The sequence below is a fragment of the Podarcis vaucheri genome (assembly GCF_965113315.1).
Source record: "Podarcis vaucheri genome assembly, chromosome: 15".
NCBI classification, from domain to species: Eukaryota; Metazoa; Chordata; class Lepidosauria; order Squamata; family Lacertidae; genus Podarcis; species Podarcis vaucheri.
In genome coordinates, this window is record NC_138753.1 from 652006 (window position 1) to 671892 (window position 19887).

Genomic DNA, 19887 nt, shown 5'->3' on the forward strand with positions numbered 1-19887 from the left:
GCTCAGAGGCACTATTAGGAACGTAAGAAGAGCTCTGCTGCATCATGTCAATGGCCAGTCTAGTCCAGCATCCTCTTCTCACAGAGGCCAGCCAGATGCTGCAATGGGAAGCAGGATTCATGAGAGCAATTTCCCCCTCCCCTTGTTTCCAGCAACTGGTATTCTGAATCATTGCTGCCTCCAGCTGTGAAGGTAGAGCAGAGCCACCATGGCTGGTAGACCTCGATAGCCACCGCCCCCTTTCATGAATGCACCTAATCCTCTTTTAAAGCCATCTAGCCTAGGGCTTGCCGATCAGAAGCTCAGTGGTTCAAATCCCCGCGACGGGGTGAGCTCCTGTTGCTCGGTCCCTGCTTCTGCCAACCTAGCAGTTCGAAAGCATGTCAAAGTACGAGTAGATAAATAGGTACCGCTCTGGCGAGAAGGTAAACGGCATTTCCGTGCGCTGCTCTGGTTTTCCAGAAGTGGCTTAGTCATGCTGGCCACATGACCCGGAAGCTGTACGCCGGCTCCCTCGGCCAGTAAAGCGAGATGAGCGCCGCAACCCCAGAGTCGTCCGCGACTGGACCTAACGGTCAGGGGTCCCTTTACCTTTACCTAGCTTGGTTGCCTTCACTGCCTCCTGTGGGAGGACGTAACACAGTTTAACCCTGCACAAGTCCTTTTTTTTTTTTACTTGTCCCGGATCTTCCAAAATTCAGCTACGTTGATGTCCACGACTTCCGGTGTTATGAGAGAAGGGAGGAAAGCTTTCCTCTCTCCAATTTCTCTGGGCTATGCATCATTTTATAAATTTCTGCCATTCTGCCTCTTCCTCGCTTTTTCTCCCAAAAGCCCCCAATGCTGCAGCCTCCCTCCGGGGGCTGTTGCTCCTACATCCCCTGGGTCACTTCACCTGCCCTTTCCTGACGCTTCACCTCTTGACTTTGCAGTGCGGATCCGCGATTACCCCCGCTACCTGTTTGAGATCCGGGACTGGCGGCTCTCGGGGCGTCTGGCCGGGGCAGAGCAGCGGGGCCAGCCTTGGTCCCGCCGGCGGCAAGTGCTGAAGCTGGGGCCGCCCTGGGGGGACGTCTCGGTGGAGAGGAACATGCCCCCCTTGAAGTTCTACCATGACTTCCACTGTGAGTCCCCGCGAGGGTTTCCAGGCTGGGAGGAAGGAGCAGGAGGCGGCAGCCTTAACGCCCCCAAGATCTCAGGCAGAGAGAAGGGTCCTTGCCCCAGTCCCACTTCTGTCACCTGGTCCTTTTTAAAGAATAGATCTTATTGAAATTTGGAAAAAGGAAAATATTAATTTCTTTTTCAAGACTAAAACAGAATAGAAACACAGAGCAGAAAGAGAGGGGGGATAAAAAATGGGGGGGGGAGAGGGAAAGAGAAAGAAAGAACGTCTGTTGTTTTTAAACTGGAGATGTTTCCAGGAATTGAACACGTGGCATGGTTCTTCCGTGCAGAGTGATTCTGTCTTAGACCCCCAGATGCTGTCAACTTCAACTCCCACCATCCACAGCCAATCTAACAGCCAGGAATGATGGGAGTTGTAGTCACGCAACATTCAGGCACCCAAAGGCAAAGAAGGCTGGGTTTAAGGGCTGGTCTCCAACCAGGAAGATGTGAACTAGCATTTCCTGTGAGCCATGAAGCCTGCTGGGTGACCTTGGGCCAGTCTCTCTGTCTCCTGGCCCAGCCCGCCTCGTAAGGGTGCTGGGAGGATAAAACAGGGCGCTAGGTGGGTGAGACCCACAATCGCTGGCCTCAGTTGTCAGAGAGGGAAGGTGGAGGGAAAAGTGCAATGATAAGGGAATGCTGGAAGCTGCCTTATTCTAAGTCTATTTAACTCAGTACTGCCAGCACGGACTGGCAGCAACTCCTCAGGACTTCAGGCAGGAAATCTTTCCCAGCTGTGCCAGAGGTGATGCCTCTGGGGACTGAACCTAGAGTTCAGAATAATAGTATTTTACAGCATTGTGTTTATTAAAATATTTACATGCCATTGTTCATTAAAAAAATCAGCAGGTTTACAGCAGCTAAATATAAAACAAAAGTTGCTGCTGTTATTGTTTCTTACCAGGGACCTTCTGCTTGCAGAGCAGGGGCTCTCCCATTGAGCTTTGATCACTTCCCTTGAAAGTTAAGTAAGGCTCCAGTCTTCATGGGGTGGAATAAACAGCTGACTTAAACAGGAAGCTGCTTTATCCCAAGCCCATTGAGCCTACACTGGCTGGCAGCATCTCTCCAGGGGTTCAGGCAGCGGGCCTTAACCCTACCTGGACATGCTGCAGCGGATGGAGCCAGGGACCTTCTGCAGGCGGAGCAGGGGCTCTGCCCACGAGCTACAGCTCACCCGGTAAAAACGACACAAGTTTCTGGCCCTCATGGTTCTGAACGGAGGCATGTGCTTTTCCGCGTCCTTCGCAGCCGAGGTCTTCCAGTACACCATCGTGTGGGGCCCGTGCTGGGACCCGGCCTGGACGCTGATTGGGCAGGCCATTGACCTTCTGACCAAGCCCTCCGAGGACCCCAGCGCCCCCCTGCCCTGGTGGGACAAGAGCCGCCTGCTTCTCCACGGCGACTGGCACATGGAGATTGAGCAGGCCAACCTGCACCAGGTGGCTACGGAGGTGAGGCCCGACAGGGCGGGGCGGGGCGTGGAGGGAGCCAGGCGGGGCGGGGGCTTGGGCGGCCACCAGCAAGGGGGGCAGCCTGCTCTCCGCTCCAACCTCGCCTTCTGCCGCAGGACCCCTACAACACCACGGAGAACATGCACTGGGAGTGGAGCCACCTCTCCTTCCACTGGCGCCCGGGGCAGTTCGTCTTCAAGGGGGACCTGGACGTCAACGTCCGGACAGCCTCCAAGTAAGTGGCCATATTGGCAGGGGGCAGCAGGGCTTCGAGGGCGAGAGCGTGTGAGAGAGAGAGGTGGTTCTTTAGGGGAGGGCGCTATTACGTTTGCCCAGGCGTTTGGTAGTGAAGCTTGCCTCTGTTGGCGTTTCTTCAATAACCAGAGAATCCTAGGAATGTAGCGTGGGAGGGGAGCCAGAGAGAGCAGTAATAACAGCAGATGGAAAGATGAGAAACGAAAGCATGAACCAGGCACGCAGAATACAGAGGGTTTTATGTGGGCTAAGTAAGTGAGTCTAACAAGCCACTGAAAGAAAGAAAAAACCAGGATAAGCGTTGTCCTTGCGTAAAGAAAAAATAGCATATAAGTTGCCTTATTATTACTATTATTACTATTATTCAGTGCTTTTTTTCTAAAAAAAATGTTTAGGGGTACACCATTTTATAGTTCAAATCGTGAAAAATAAATACAGTGGTACCTCGGATTACATACGCTTCAGGTTACAGACTCTGCTAACCCAGAAATATTACCTCGGGTTAAGAACTTTGCTTCAGGATGAGAACAGAAATCGTGCTCCAGCGGCGTGGTGGCAGCAGGAGGCCCCATTAGCTAAAGTGGTGCTTCAGGTTAAGAACAGTTTCAGGTTAAGAACGGACCTCCGGAACGAATTAAGTTCTTAACCCGAGGTACTACTGTACAGTAAATAGACAAAAGTATAAAGATTCACAAAATGTTTAGAGGTATGTGTACCCCTGTGTCCCGTCCCCCCCAGGAAAAAGCACTGCTATTATTTATGAATCACCCGCCTTTGACTCCTAGGTTACAACATCAACGCACAATATTATGCCTTTATTAATTATATTAAGATCAGGCCGAGATTGCCCTTAGTTGCTGGGCAGGATCAAGGTGCTCCCCTCCTGCCGTGGGTGTAATACCTGTTTGACCCTCCTCCTCCTGGGCAGGTATGACGACTGCTGCTTCCTGCACCTGCCGCAGCTGTGCATGACGCTGGACCTGACGTGGCTGTGCCACGGGAACCCCCACGACCACCACGGGGTGGTGCTGCGCTCCCCAGAGTTCCTTCCTGAGGTGCCCGTGGGCCAGGACTATGACTCCTACCGCGCCTTCCGCTCCGAGAACCTCAACCTCTGCATCTGCATGGACCTGACGCGGCCCAGCGGGGGTGAGTGTGGAATGGTAGAGGCCGCAAGGAACCCCAAGGCTCATCTAGTCCAACCCCCTGCAATGCTGAAATCTCTGCTCAAGCATCCAGGACAGAAGACAGGGTCGTGTGTTTTCCCCACTTTTTTTTCTAGGGTAGGGTAGGGTACAGGAGCCGGGCTGAGTCTGATTCCCTCAGGAGGAAATATTTTAATTTCCAACTAAATATCAGGAAGATCAAGTATTTTTAAAAGACAGGAGTAAATTCTTAATTCGTTTAAAAGACCACTGTAAACAGTTAAAATCATTGGCAGGGATGTAATGACACTTGTAATGTGGACTTATCTATGGTAACTATGGATATATAACAGATGGATAATGGTAAAAGATGCAGAAGATCTAATTTTAAATATGGAACCCAGGGAGGGAGGGAAGGAGGTCCGGAGGTTCAAAAGAACTTTTCGCTTAAATGTTTGAAATGGTTCTAGTTAAAATGTTTAAACTGTGTAAAACCAAAAAAAGTATTATTTAAAAAATGATTTCCAACTAAGTATCAGGAAGAGCTTTCTGAGTGCAAGAACTGTTTGACAGTGGAACGGTCTCCCTTGGTAGGTGGTGGACTCTCCTTTCCTGGAGGTTTTTAAGCAGAGGTTGGGTGGCCGTCTGCCAGGGATGCTTTGGCTGAGATTCCTGCATTGCAGCAGGGGGTCGGACTAGATGACTCCTGAGGTCCCTTCCAATAATGATAATAATAACAATAATAATAATAATAATAATTTTTATTTATACCCCGCCCTCCCCAGCCAAGGCCGGGCTCAGAGCGGCTTACAAGCAATAATAAAAACAAGTTGAATGATTACAACTTAAAAACAAAATTAAAATACAACATTAAAATATTGAAACATTAAAATATTAAAATGCAGCCTCATCGCAGGAGGAGAAGGAAAAGAAAAAAGAAAGAGAGGGAGGGAATCAAATTGGCTCCAAGCCAAAGGCCAGGCGGAACAACTCTGTCTTACAGGCCCTGCGGAAAGAAATCAGATCCTGCAGGGCCCTGGTCTCATGAGGCAGAGCATTCCACCAGGCTGGAGCCAGAGTTGAAAAGGCCCTGGCTCTGGTTGAAGCTAATCTAACTTCCTTAGGGCCCTGGACCACTAGGGTGTTGCTATTTATGGACCTTGAGGCTCTCTGTGGGGCATACCAGGAGAGGTGGTCCTGTAGGTACGAGGGTCCTAGGCCGTGAAAGGCTTTAAAGGTCAAAAGCAGCACCTTAAATCTGACCCTGTACTCCACCGGAAGCCAGTGTAGCTGGTAGAGCACTGGATGAATATGCTCCCATGGCAGAGACCCCGTGAGGAGCCTCGCTGCAGCATTCTGCACCCGCTGGAGTTTCTGGGACAGCTTCAAGGGCAGCCCCGTGTAGAGCGAATTACAGTAATCAAGCCTGGAGATGACCGTCGCATGGATCACTGTGGCCAGGTCGGGGCGGGAAAGGTAAGGGACCAACTGCTTGATGCGGCGAAGGTGGAAAAATGTCGCCTTGGCTGTTGCTGTAACCTGCGCCTCCATGGAAAGGATCATCAACTAGATGATCCCATTATTTCAGAGTGGCTGGGGCAACCCAGCCAGATGGGCAAGGTATAAATAAATAAATAAAAATTATTATTATTATTATTATTATTATTATTATTATTATTATTATTATTAAAAACCCCAACAAAAGAGAGCCCACCTTCTGAGGGCATCCTTATTGCTATGAATAAAGCGCAATTAAAAATCAAGTATCCCATTTAAAGTGGTTATAAATCCCGACCTGCCAAGGAAAATAAATATTTTTTTATGTATGCGACAACGGCGGCAAGAGTCTTAATAGCACAAGGATGGAAGAATGAGGAAACCCCGAAGAAAGAACAGTGGCAAGAGAAATTGATGGATTATGCAGAAATGGAGAAATTGACATACAAACTGCGAGACAAAGACAACTGTGACTTTAAAGAAGAATGGGAACTTTTTACAAACTATTTAAAAAAACAACAAAATGAATCGGACTCCTTGGCAGGCTTTGAATAAACATACACAAATTTATTGACTGTTAATACAATAGACAATTTAAGGATCTTTAAAATTTTACAATATGCAGAGGACAACATGTGCTGAAAAGACAGAGAGAGGAACTGAAGGAAGTCTTGGGGTGGGAGGGAGGGTTCTTTTTGGGGGAGGGGGAGGGGGAAATGGGGGTGAGGAAGATGATATGTTATGATAATTTGTTATATTGGAATTATTAATTATTTTAAAAATAAAATAAAGTGGTTATAAGTCCCTGCCCTGGGCGATGATGATCTGATCTTGACAACTGTTCTGTTCCACCCGCCCTCCGCAGAGCCCTCCCAGCCCCGGATCCTGCTCTACAGCAGCACCCTGCGCTGGATGCAGAACTTCTGGGCCACGTGGACCAGCGTCACGCGCCCCATCTGCCGAGGGAAACTCTTCGGGAACCTGAAGCCCATCAGGAAGAAGCTAGGCCAGCACTACCGGCAGCTCTCCTTCACAGCCCTCTTCCCAAAGCTCCAGGTGAGGTCAGGGTGGGGTCTCGTCTGGCTTTGGATTTGCACTTGGGAAGCCCATTTGCTCGAGTGGGGAGGGGTGTAAGGGGCAACCCTCAGGTTTATAACACTAGGGCTTGGGGATACCCAAGGAAGCTGCATGTTGCAGGGAAAGGTAAGAATTTATTCACACAGCACATAGGAGGCATCTGTGACCACCAATTTGGATGGCCTTTAAACAGGACTAGACAATAAATTAAAATAACTTTTAGAAATGATAATAATTATCATTTATTCTGGACTGATAATTATTTGACTAACCTTACTTGTAGATATTGTGAGCGTTAAAATATTGTACGTGCAAAAATTGGCAAGTGGATAGCTGATGGCTAAGGGCACCAAGTTTTAAAACAACAACAAACTATTGTAATATAAAGTTAATTTAAGGAATGGACTGTAAATTAGACGTAACTAGGGAAATACCGCAGCAACAAGAAGAAACTTTAGGCGCAGCAAGAACGGAGTGCGGGAAACCAATTTTTGCAAAATTTGTTGTGGCTGATTTGGTAAAAATTAGGAAAAACCAATAAAAATGATTTGGCCAAAAATATTTAATAAACAGGATTAGACAAATGCGTGGGCTATCAATGGCTCCTAGCCACAGTGGCTCGGCTTCCACAGTTGGACACAGCAATGCTTCTGAAAATCCGTTGCTGGAAACCCCAGGAGGTCTCCAGATGTTTTTGGACTGCAACTCCCATCATCCTTAACTGGCAGGACCATTGGTCAGGAATGATGGGGACTGTAGTCCGAAAATAGCTGGAGACCTGAGTTTGGGAAACCCAAGTTAGAATGATGTGGGAAGGAGATCTCCATTGTTGGGCCAGTTGGACCGGGTCTTCGCATTACTCAATTTGCATGGTTTCTGGAAAGAGTGGCGGCAGTGCTAGAGCAGCTGGCTCTGGGGAGAGTAATGTGCTGCACTGCGGAAGAGGGAGAGTGAAAAACCTCTGCCTCCCCCAATCCCGTGCACCTTGTTTGAGCGAACTTCAGCGAAGGCCGAGACGAAAGTAAACCCTGTTTCTCCTGCTTCCCCCCAGGTGCATTACTGGGCCTCCTTCGCTCAGCAGCGTGGCATCCAGCTGGAGTGTGGGCAGGGGCACATTTTCACGCGAGGCACACAGAGGCTCATCCCCCAGGGTGAGTGGGCACAAGGGGGGTGGGAACTGGGAGGGGATCTGACGTTGGCAGGTGGGGGAGGCTTCTCCCTTCCCTCTCTCTTTCTCACCCTGCAGCCGGGACGGTGATGCGCCGCCTCATCTCCGAGTGGAGCATCACGCAGATGATGAGCGACCTGAGCCTGGTCACAGTGCACCTGATGGCCTCCACCTGCGACGAGAATGCTGACCACCGCCTGGACTCCCTGGTCAAGAAGACCCACCTCCTCAGCCTCTCCTCCCTCGCCTACCAGCGCCACAGCGTCCGCACCGCCGAGGAGGTGGGCAGCAGCGCAGGGAGCATGCCTTCCCCCAGGTTCCAGGCAGGGGTTTTTCCCTCAGCCCCCAACTGGAGGTGCAAGCATTCTGCAAGCCCAGCAGGTGCTCTGTCCCAGAGATTCGGCTCTTCCCTTGAAAGACAAACTAAGTTTCTAGTCCCCATGATCTGGAAGATTTGTAGAACCAGTAGCTCCACATTAGCCACACTGACTGTTAGAAGCTCTCCAGGCGTGTGTGTGGGGGGGTGCATTCCCAGCCCTACCTGTGTGACAAGCAGTCGTTACGCGCTGCTCCTGGCACCATCATTCCCTTGCGCAGCCTCCTCCCCTGGGGCGCATGTCGTGCCTGACAGCCTCCCTTCCCCGCCAGGAGCTGCCTCTTCGCGACGGGGACGACGTCTTCCACACACACCAGCTGCACCTGGTGGACTTGCGGGCTTCCTGGACCACAACAAACCGGGACATCGCCTTTGGCCTCTATGACGGCTACAAGAAAGCGGCGGTCCTCAAGCGCAACCTCTCCACCGAGGCCCTGAAGGGGCTCAGGATCGACCCCCAGCTGCCGGCCAAGAAGCCCAAGAGGGGGCCTCCCCCCAGCTACCAGCCCCCGCTGAGGGTCATCGCCCCACCCAGCAGCAACCGGACAGAGCGCAGCCCCTCCGGAGGTGAGGGAGGGGGAAAGGGGTTGGCTGTAAAGTGGCCAGGGGGTGGGGGATGTCAAGAGCCTCTCCTTTCGCATGTGGGGGTAAAGCAGAGAGAGGAAGTGGGAAAGAATGTCACTTTTTTCAGCTTCCTCATTTTTTTATTCTGCTTGTTACATAAAAATTATACACCACTCCATTGTAAAGAAATCTCTGAACATTCAACGAGAAAGATAAAGCGATAAAAGAATCCCTGAGAAGAATTAGCAATAATTTGAGGCTTTCTAAAAGTTAACACAACAAGAGGCTGAAAATGGATTGAAACTCGCATCCACTTTCTGAACATCTGGACTGGCTTGTCTAAAGAAGAACGTCTTTAGCTGAAAAGAGTGCAGCAAAGGTGCCTGCCTGATATCAATAGCCAGGGAGTTCCCAAGTGTAGGCGCCGCCAGACTAAAATATTGTTTTCTTACAAATGCGGAACTGATATAACGTGGCGCTTGTAACAGGGCAAGTTCTGCCGATCAAAGTAGTCAAGCGGGTGCATGTGGGGTCAGGTGATATTGTAGGCAAATTGGTCCCAAGTTATTCAGGGCTTTATATACTGATAACATCTTGAAACTTGCGCGGTAACAAATTGGCAACCAGTGCGTATATTTGAGCACAGGAGTTCAATGCTGACAAGGCCTTGCTCCTGTCAGCAATCAGGCTGAGGCATCCCGTGGCAACTGCAGCTTCTGAATCACATGCAAGGAAAACCCCACACAGAGCACACTGCAGTAGTCCAGCCCTGAAGTCCCCAGCGCATGAACTACTGTGGACAAACTTTCCCTCTCACACCCAGACTGTAGAGCTCTTCCTACACCCACCTCTCACCCCAGCCTTTCGTCTTTCTCAGGGGTGCACTAGTTGGCCCTTGGGGTTCCCCCAACTCTTGAAATCTGTGATTCCCCCCAGGAGCCTACATGCTCAAGAAGCTGATCGAGGAGACGGACCGCTTTGTGGTCTTCACAGAGGAGGATTCCGGGGTGAGCGAGCAGCTGTGTGGGATTGCTGCCTGCCAGACGGACGACATCTTCAACCGAAACAGCCTTATCGAGCTGGTCAACTGTCAGGTATTTGCCACCTGCCGTGCCCCCCCTTCCTCCTTGCTGGGTGGGGAATGGGGGCTGCTGCCACCTCTCACCCAGCGGAGTGAGCAACCGGGGTTGCAGGGATTCTTTGCTTGGTTGGACAGCTTTTGGCAGGGGGGCTGACTGTTTTGAGGGTGTTAGCCTGCATCTTATCAAAGGAGATTCACTTGCAGGAACATCGTAGGCCATTCCCCAGGTCAGTGGGGCTCATTTGACAACAGCAAGGTGACTAGTCCTTAGTGTCAATGGCACAGCCCTGTGGAACTCCCTGCCACTGGAGGTTCAGCAGGTGCTTTCTGTTCCTACTTTTATATGCCTGCTGAAAACTTTCCTATTCGGCCCAGCCCATGCAGGCAATTAAGAATGGACCATTCCACAATAGTAAAATGGTGTCTGTTTTAAGCTTCTCTTATATGGATTTTGCTGTATGGTTTTATGTACTATTCATAGAATCAGAAGGGTCATCTAGTCCAACCTCCTGCAATGCAGGGATCATAGTTACAGAATCCCTCATAGATGGCCTCTGTTTTAAAAACCTCCTGTGAAGGCGCATCTGCCACCTTCAACTGCTGGTGGCTGAGACGGCAGCCTTGGATTGTATATTTGATGTCACTCCAGTCTTTTAGTGACTTTATTTATTCATCATAACAATAACAACAATAATAATAATTATTTATTACTTATATCCGGCTGCATCTCCTCAGCCACTCTGGGTGGCTTCCACCGAAGATTTAAAATACATTAAAAACACCAGTCATTTAAAAACTTTAGGTGTCTTCTAAACATCAGATAGTTGTTTATGCCTTTGACATCTGATGGGAGGGCGTTACATTCATGTGCCACCTTTTCCTCCAATGAGCTCAAGGCGGCCTCCCTGGTTCTTCACTCCCCATTTTATCCCCACAGCGACCCTGCCAGTAGGCTGGGTTGAGAATGACCATGAGTGGCCCACCAAGGTCACCCAGTGAGTGTCATGGACCAAGCAGGGATTTGAACCCTAGTCTCTCCCAGGTCCTGTTCCTCATTTAATCCCCACAACGACCCCTGTGAAGTTAAGCTGAGAGGTTGTCGCTGGCCCAGGGTGAGAGCTTCACGGCTGAGTGGGGATTTGAACCCTGGTCCCTAGCCCGGCATTCTAACCACTGCTCCACCCTGTCTCTTTGGAGTGAAACATTGCCTGTTGCCAACTCCTGCTCCTCCCTCCCCGTCCCCACCCCAGATGGTCCTCCGCGGGGCAGAGACGGAGGGCTGTGTGATTGTCTCGGCCGCCAAAGCTCAGCTGCTCCAGTGCCAGCACCACCCGGCCTGGTACGGGGACACCCTCAAACAGAAGACCTCCTGGACCTGCCTACTGGACGGGATGCAGTACTTCGCCACCACCGAGAGCAGCCCCTCCGAGCACGAAGACATGCAGCTCTGGCTAGAGGTGGGTGCTGTGTAGCCTTCCCAAAGCAAGGGAGGATTGGACTCTGATTAATAGAATACACACGAGGCTTGACCAGCAAGACTCTGGGAGGGGTGCCAATAATAATGATAATCCTCCCTCTCCACCCCTTGGCCCAGGTCATTTTATTCACAAAAGAACTTTTTACACAGTGTTCGTAAGAACCAATCAGATTTTCTCTGAGCATTTTTAAAAAAACCATGTGGGGACAACGTTAGATCAGAACAAATTCTTTTAACTACAAAGACTACTCTGAGCATGCATACATATCTGAGAGTAAATAAAACAGGACTAGAGGAGTGCTTTTAGGAAACTCCGGAGGTCATAAACAGAAGTAAACAGGAGAGGCAGGATTTACCATCTCCTTGTGAACTCTCTTCCTGGCCCTTAAAATCTATCTAAAGACTAAACTACAATCTTTATGTACTGAGGATGCCTGGTGAAGCAACTGGCCTGTGTATAGAATGCTTATACGTGCCTGTCAGGCGTAGAAAATGAACAATAGAGAAAATGGCCAGAGATGCAGAGGCTTGTGGGATTTGATCAGAAATTATTGTCAATGAATCAAACCCAGTCAACGTGATGCTTTCATCGTGGACACAATGGCTTGGTGCATATTTTATAATTCCTCATAGTAATCCCCCCTGACTCCCACACTCTGGATATTTGCACTCCTGCAGTGCTGCTCCCCACAACACACACCTTGCCAAAACAAGTGGTCTCAGGTGGCCGATAGCCAGGGGCAAAATGTGCCTGGTGCCTGGTGAATTCTGGACGACACTGCTTTCTCCCCGGAGGCTGCCCTCCCTCCCTCTCCCTCACCCCTGCTCCCTGCCTCCCTCACCCCCAGGTCAAGAACATCGAGGAGCACCGCCAGCGAAGCCTGGACTCCGTGCAGGAGCTGATGGAGAGCGGGCAGGCGGTGGGCGGCATGGTCAGCACCACCACAGGTCAGTGTGCCAAGAGAAGAGGAGGCAGGCCAGGCCAGAGAGCTGAGTGCCCACCTCCTTCGGCGGGGAGGGTGGCAGGGGTTTGGGAAGGGCGGGCGGGTGGGGGGCAATGTTCTCTCAGCCGCCTGGGAATCTGACCTGCGACTCTTTGGGTCCCCCCCCCATACGTATACATTTATCCAATTACACAATACACGTACATAACACACTACCTTATTTTTATAACATAAAACATACCTACATTACTCTATATAATACCTATCTATACTGTACGTATCAACATACCTACACACCTACCCCACACGTGACTTGACTTCCAGCTGTTCTTGTTACGCTACTTTATTTTTCCAACTAGCTTAAACGCACTTCATTATTTCTTTAATCTCTTCTTCTATCTTAACTTTACTCTCCTTTCACTCTAATCATTTTCTGGATTCACTCAACATCTGTCGGAAATTCTACTTTCCCCACATAAATTTTGATGTATTCCTTAAAGATAGCCCACTCCTTATTCACTTTTTGTACCATATCTGACCTGCCACTCTTTGCCTCCGCCCCCCACCCCCCCCACCAGACTGGAACCAGCCGCACGAGGTGCAGCCCACCCAGCAGGTCCAGCGCATCATCTCGCGGTGCAGCTGCCGCATGTACTACATCAGCTACAGCCACGACATCAACCCCGAGCTGGCCACCGAAATCAAGCCGCCTGAGCCGCCGGCCCACCCTGAGAAGGAGGACCTCCTCAAGAAGCAGGAAGGTGTGTGGGGAGGAGCCAGGAGAAGCAGAGGGACTGGCAGGGGGTGGCAGGTAGTGGGTGTGCCAGGGGCAGAGGAAGCTGCCTTATCCTGAGCCAAGCCGTTGCTCCACTCTGCTCAGTATTGCCAGCACTGACTGGCAGCCAAGGCTCTCCAGCCTTTCAGCCAGGAGGGACTTTCCCCAGCCCTCCCTAGAGATCCCACCAGGGGATCTGCCTTTGCGTCCCAGAGCTTTAAAACAGTACGTTTCTGAGCACAATTCAAAGTGTTGGTGCTGACCTTTAAAGCCCTAAATGGCCTCAGTCCGGTATATCTGAAAGAGCATTTCCACCCCCATCGTTCTACCCAGACACTGAGGTCCAGCTCCGAGGGCCTTCTGGCGGTTCCCTCCCTGAGAGAAGCCAAGTTACAGGGCCTTCTCGGTAGTGGCGCCCTCCCTGTGGAACACCCTCCCACTAGATGTCAAAGAGAAAATAGAACTTTTTGAAGACATCTGAATTAGGGAAGCTTTTAATGTTTGACAGACTACTGTATTTTAATATTTTGTTAGAAGCCGCCCAGAGTGGCTGGGGAAGCCCAGCCAGATGGGCAGGGTATAAATATTATTATTATTATTATTATTATTATTATTATTAAACAAAGCAAGGCTCCAGTCCTCATGGTTCTGAATGAAGGACTTTGGGGGCATCTTTCTGCCCTCTTCTTTTACCCCCCCCCTCCAGGGGCCGCGGACACCTTCACTCTCATCCACCACGACCTGGAGATTTCCACCAACCCGGCGCAGTACGCCATGATCCTCGACATTGTCAACAACCTCCTGCTCCACGTGGAGCCCAAGCGCAAGGTGGGAGGACATATTGGGGACTAGCTTTTTGTTGTTGTTAGCCTCAGAAATCCTAGCAGGCTGGAGTATGTAATGGTTACATTGCCTGCGTTTCTGCAGAGTGCTGAACTGTGGTTTGTCTGTAAGAACGTAAGAAAAGGCTGCTGGATCAGGCCATGGGGGCCCCATCTAGGCCAGCCTCCTGTCCTCCCAGAGCCCAGGTACCCAAAGGAATGTAGGTAGACTGCCTCTGGAGCGGGAGGCTCCAAAACTCCAGCCTCCTCCTCTCCCAGAGGCTGATCAGATGCCCCCAAAGGAAACTCACAAGCAGGATTCCAACACAAGAGCCATTTCCCATCCTGGGGTTTCCAGCAAATGTATTCAGAAGTGCACCTGCCTCTGACAGTGGAGGCAGAGGAGAGCCAGGGCAGCTAGTAGCCACTGATAGCTGCTTCCTCTTCCAGGAATTTGTCTACTCTTGTAAGGCCTTCCAATCTGGTGGCCATCACTGCCTCCTGTGGCAGAGAGTTCCAAAGTTCATTCACTGCGTGAACAAGTCTTTCCTTTTATCTGTCCCGAATCGTCCAGCATCCATCGCCATTCGATGCCCATAGTTTGCACTTACCACTGAACCACAGTTTGTTCTAACCATGCTTTGTCTGGTTACCCTGCAAGCCACCCCACAGCCAAGCAAACAAGCAAACCATGGTTTGTTATCCCCCCCCAAAAAAAATAAAACCCTGGCTTGTTTTGCATCTCAGGTGGGGTACCTGAACAAACCACAGCTAACCTAAGCTAAGCTTTTGGGTTCAGCAAGCTGTAGTTTTGTAAGCCAAGGACAAGAAACCATAGTTTTCCAGGGTCTCAGGCAAAGCAGGGTCCTTATCATCCACCTACTCCTCTGGATCGAGACCCCTGTACTTTCCATGTTGTCCCTGCCCAGGTCTTGAGGTTATGACTCGAGACCTCCCCCCTCCACGTTTCCATTTTCGCAGGAGCACAGCGAGAAAAAGCAGCGCGTCCGCTTCCAGCTGGAGATCTCCAGCAACCCCGAGGAGCAGCGCAGCAGCATCCTGCACCTGCAGGAGGCCGTCCGCCAGCATGTGGCCCAGATCCGCCACCTGGAGAAGCAGATGTACTCGGTCATGAAGGTGACTCGCGCTCCCCTTGACCCTCCAGGCCGACCTGCCCTGCGTGCCTCTCCAAGGTGGGATGGGCAGGCAGTGGGGGCAGCAGGTCAGCAGGAGCCCCAAGATCCCACGTCCCCATGCGCACCGTGACGGCTTGCTTGCTTGCTTGCTTCCTTCCTCCAGTCGCTGCAGGACGACGGCCGGAACGAGTCTCTCCTGGACCACAACCAGAAGCTGCAGGAGCAGCTGAGCCGGGAGAAAGCGGAACTGCAGCAGGAAAGCGAGGAGCTGAATATCCTCATCAGGTAGGGGGGGGGAGCTCCCTCTGGAGGCGCCCAGTCGCAGCCGTTATCCTGAGCAGGTAGACTGCCTCTAAACCTGGGAGCCCCATGTTGTTGTTGTTTTTAGAAAAAAATACTTATTGGCTTTTATTTTATTTATTTCTTCATTTATTAAATTTGTATATCGCCCTATACCCCTGGATCTCAGGGCAGTACAGAACATAACATTTTTAAACAAATACCAATGGAAGAACCATTAAACACTTACCTAGCAGTTCATCGAATTTGTCTGTCTTTCCATGGACTTCAGACATAATCCTACACATCCAACGTTCAAACATAACTTAACGCAACCTCTCCACTGAGAAGACTGAGCACTTGGCATAAGGAAGTCTTGATTTTGGGCATTAACATAGTTAAAGAAAGGGAAAATGGAGGCGCTACTTGCACAGCTGCGGTTCCACCTCTCACAATGTCCCTGGCAGCAGGCTGTGGGCCCTCCTTGCCCCCCAAGTCTCTCCCTGTGCCCCTATTCCTCCCCCATCTCCTCACCTTGCCCCCCTCCCTCCAGGTGCTTCAAGGACTTCCAGCTGCAGCGGGCCAACAAGATGGAGCTGCGGAAGCAGCCGGAGGACGTGGGGGTGGCCCGCCGGACAGAGTTCTACTTTGCCCAGGCCCGGTGGCGCCTGACCGAGGAGGACGGGCAGCTGGGCATTGCTGAGCTGGAGCTGCAGCGCTTCCTGTACAGCAAGGTGGGGTGGAAGAGTGGGGAGGGGACCCCCAGGGGTCATCTTTGCAGCTATGACACCAGGAGAATGAGAAATATTTTATTAATGAATTAAACTGAGCTTGTAGTGTCTGTTTAACTTCTGCCCTGAAAGCCACACTGCTTTGTCGGATGGCAGCTTCATTGGAAGGCAGCCCTGTTTAGGGACGCTTTTAATGTTTAATAGACTATTGTATTTTAATATTCTGTTGGAAGCCGCCCAGAGTGGCTGGGAAAACCCAGCCAGATGGCCGGGGTATAAATAATGAATTATTGTTATTATTATTATCTATCCAGTGCCCTGCAATGTAGGAATCCAAGGAGGAGAGTGGGGGTCACAGCAGATGCTGCCATGGTCAGCGTTCACCGTGCTGCCTCCTCTCTCTCTCTCCCTCTCTCAGGTGAATAAGTCGGACGACACGGCCGAACACCTCCTGGAGCTGGGATGGGTCACCATGAACAACCTCCTCCCCAACGCCGTCTACAAGGTCAGTGGCAGAGCCAGAACTCCCCCCCTGCCCCTTGGACTCCCCACTGCCCAACCTGGAAGGTGGAGAGTATTGGGGCCATTGCGTGGGCTCTGCCAATGAATGCTCTGGGCATACGCAGAGTGTTTTCCCCACTGCTCCTGAGCCTGCCAAGCCCCTATGACGAAGCCTCTTCTTTTGAGTGGGTGGGGTGTAACATTTGTGACCACAGCCACCTTGCCCTGTCTGCTCCTGCCTGCAGGTGGTCCTCCGCCCTCAGAGCACCTGCCAGTCCGGCCGCCAGCTGGCCCTGCGGATTTTCAGCAAAGTCCGGCCACCAGTGGGTGGCATCTCTATCAAAGAGCATTTCGAGGTGAGACGGCAGTGTGCATGCATGGGAGAGAGAGAGGTGATGGGATGCATGTGGCAGGAGCTGGAGTCGGTTAACTTCACTGGTGTCATTGAAGTTAACTCTTCAGTCAATGAAACCAGTGCAGGTCTAGTGATCATAGAATTGCAGAGTTGGAAGGGACCCTGAGGGTCATCCAGTCCAACCCCCTGCCATTCCGGAATTTCAGCTAAAGTATCCAGGACAGATGGTCATTCAACCTCTGCTTAAAAATCTCCAAGGATCACTTCCCTGTAGGTCTTGCCCCAAGGACTGAAGGTCCCTGCCTTCCACCGATCTTTACGTCCCCTTTCCCAGTTCCTTCCCCAGCAGCCTAAGGCTCTGCTGTCTTGTCTCTCTTTGCTCCTCCCTTTTCATCCCTCTTCTGGTTCTGGGAGACCAGAGGGGAAGGGAGCTGGTTGCAGCAAGAGGGCTTCCTCCCCTGCCTGCCTCCTGTCTCCTGGCCCCCTTCCTCTCCAGCCTCTGATTCTGCACTGCTCTCTGCTCCAGCCTCTTCCTGCTCACCAAACCCTGTCGCCTCTTCAGCTTCTCACACCTCCTCCTCCCAGTCTGCCCCCTCTTCTACCTCTGACCACTCATCGTTGTCCCACCCCAGATCTCCTGGCCTCCTTCCCCTGCTGGTTCCCCCCACCATTCCTCTGTGTCCAGGCAGTCTATGGAATCATGTGAGGGAGAATGGGGTGGGAGGGAGAGGGTGGCAAGGCTCCACATGTCGGGGATCCTGACCGCCCCTCCCGCCCCGGCCAGGTGAACGTGGTGCCCCTCACCATCCAGCTGACGCACCAGTTTTTCCACCGCATGATGGGCTTCTTCTTCCCGGGACGCAACGTGGAGGAGGAGGAGGTGGGCGACGAAGAGGACAAGTCCAAGCTGGTGACGACAGGTGAGCTCCTCCTGGCCTCCGCTGGCCTCCCATCAGTGCGCTTTTTTAAAAACAATATTTTTTATTAATTTTAACATATAAATTATAAAATGTACCACAAAACTTATCACTTATACAATCTTTTTAGACTTCCATCAGCCCTTCTGATGATCCACCGTTTTAACCACTTCTTATGCATTTCTTAACTTTATATTGCCTTTACATCTCTTAACAAATCATCCTCCCCCTTGTCCGTTTTTACAATACTTCTAATAATACTCCTCACAAAACTTCTTGCAACCCTACAAACGTCTGTTCTTCACAAATACTTTTCAAATAGTCCATAAATTTACTCCAGTCTTCCGTGAATTTCTGGTCTCGCCGGTTTTAAATCCTTCCTGTTAGTTTATCTAATTCTGCATAGTCCATTAACTTCATCCTCCATTCTTCAATCGTTGGTATCTCTTCTTGCTTCCATTTTTGGGCCAATAATATTCTTGCTGCTGTTACCCATCTGGTTTCACCCCATCAGTGCGCTTTTGCTATGACCTGGCACTTGTCCAAACACTGCGCCGGGCAGAAATAAATTTGTGACCAGCTCCTGTCCCCACAGAGGAGGCTGCCTGCCGCACCCCTGAGCGATTCCCTGTTCTCCCTCTACTCCGCTTTCACTGGGGAGGGACGGGGCTTTATGTGTGAGTGTGCTGTGGGGAGCGGGGAGCTGCTGGGAGCAGAACCCCACCCCTGCACCTCTTTCTGCCCTGTGTAGGCATGCCAGTGGTGAAGCCCCGACAGCTCATGGTCTCCGAAGACTCCCTGGGGACGGGGAAGGGCATGGCTCAGGGCCTCAACCGGACGTCAGGGGTCAGGCGCTCCTTCCGCAAAACGCCAGAGGTAACTTGCCCCTCTTGTGGGGTGTGGGGTGTGAGAGCACGTGGGGGCAGGGGGCGTTTGTGTTGCCCCAATGTGCTGGTTGCAACCTGACAGCCATGCACAGTGAATTTTATTATTAAAAAGAATAATAATCGTTGAGCTGGGTGTGGAGGAGCGTCATTATGTTATGTTAGGTATATGCATATGCCGCCCACTTGGCTGGCAGGATGGGGCCCCTTGGTGCTTTCTCCCAACACGGGCTCCCTTCCTCCGTCCCTATAGCGGAATGGACTCCTTTGGAAGGTAGACTGCTCTCCCCAGGGAGGCTCACTTTGCACCTTCATTACACACCTTTAGGCACCAGGCGAAAATGTTCCTCTTCAGCCAGGCCAACTTGGCTGATAACATCCAATACCCTTTTAAACGTGTTGTGGGGAAGGTATTGTTTTGTGTGGTTTTTTCTTGGTTTTATTATGTATTCTGTGCTTTATTCTCTTATTTTTATGAGATCTACGGATGAAGGACAGTATACAAGTTTAATAAATTAAAAAATAAAGGTGGTGGACTCTCTTTCCTTGGCGGTTTTTAAGCAGAGATTGGGTGGCCGCCTGCCCAGGAGTCTTTATCTGTGATTCCAACCCTTCAGTTCCATGATTCTGTGGTTCTAGTACCCAGTAGACGACATTGACAAGATGAAGGAAAGGGCAGCGATGAATAACTCGTTCATCTACATCAAGATCCCACAAGTGCCGCTCTGCGTGAGCTACAAGGTCAGCCAGTCGTCCTGGGTTTGGGGTTTGGGGGTGGACCATGAATGCAGCATGGCTTTTCCTTGCCGTCGTGGTCACTATCACATCATGTGGCAGAGAGTTCCATAAGTTAGCCATGAGCTGTGTGAAGAGCTCCCTTCTCTCTGTCCCCAAACGGGATGCTGTGGCATCCTGGGTGATGCCCACACAACCTCTTGGATCTGGCTTGCGTCTGCTGCCGCCTTAACCCCATCCAGAACCTTCAGATATGTGGGCGCTCCCGTTTCCTGGGGCTAGGGTGCGGGGAGCATGGTGGGGAGGAGGAGAAGGGTGTCCCTGTCCCCCTGCCCCCCGGGACATGGCCTGACCTGCTGCTTCTCCACCCTCTTCCCCAGGGGGAGAAGAACAGTGTGGACTGGGGCGAACTCAACCTGGTACTGCCCTGCCTGGAATACCACAACAACACCTGGACGTGGCTGGACTTTGCCATGGCGGTGAAGCGGGACAGCCGCAAGGCCTTGGTGGCGCAGGTAGAGTGGGTGCTGGCGGGGGGTGGGGTGGGG

At 51.2% G+C, this 19887-nt stretch overlaps 1 protein-coding gene across 1 annotated transcript in view; it reads left to right on the forward strand.

Moving 5' to 3' along the window:
• The window catches only part of BLTP2 (bridge-like lipid transfer protein family member 2), a 42535-nt gene that overhangs the window by 21367 nt on the left and 1281 nt on the right, over window positions 1-19887 (forward strand). Inside the window, exons 17-38 of the mRNA XM_082201645.1 lie at window positions 933-1124; window positions 2419-2621; window positions 2738-2856; window positions 3805-4025; window positions 6384-6574; window positions 7647-7746; window positions 7842-8044; window positions 8412-8706; window positions 9640-9797; window positions 11035-11241; window positions 12110-12209; window positions 12784-12966; window positions 13687-13808; window positions 14783-14938; window positions 15101-15222; window positions 15770-15950; window positions 16366-16452; window positions 16694-16804; window positions 17588-17723; window positions 18472-18596; window positions 19244-19345; window positions 19720-19854. Coding sequence (XP_082057771.1) covers window positions 933-1124; window positions 2419-2621; window positions 2738-2856; window positions 3805-4025; window positions 6384-6574; window positions 7647-7746; window positions 7842-8044; window positions 8412-8706; window positions 9640-9797; window positions 11035-11241; window positions 12110-12209; window positions 12784-12966; window positions 13687-13808; window positions 14783-14938; window positions 15101-15222; window positions 15770-15950; window positions 16366-16452; window positions 16694-16804; window positions 17588-17723; window positions 18472-18596; window positions 19244-19345; window positions 19720-19854 — 3449 coding nt within the window. The remainder of the gene's footprint in view (window positions 1-932; window positions 1125-2418; window positions 2622-2737; window positions 2857-3804; window positions 4026-6383; window positions 6575-7646; window positions 7747-7841; window positions 8045-8411; window positions 8707-9639; window positions 9798-11034; window positions 11242-12109; window positions 12210-12783; window positions 12967-13686; window positions 13809-14782; window positions 14939-15100; window positions 15223-15769; window positions 15951-16365; window positions 16453-16693; window positions 16805-17587; window positions 17724-18471; window positions 18597-19243; window positions 19346-19719; window positions 19855-19887) is intronic.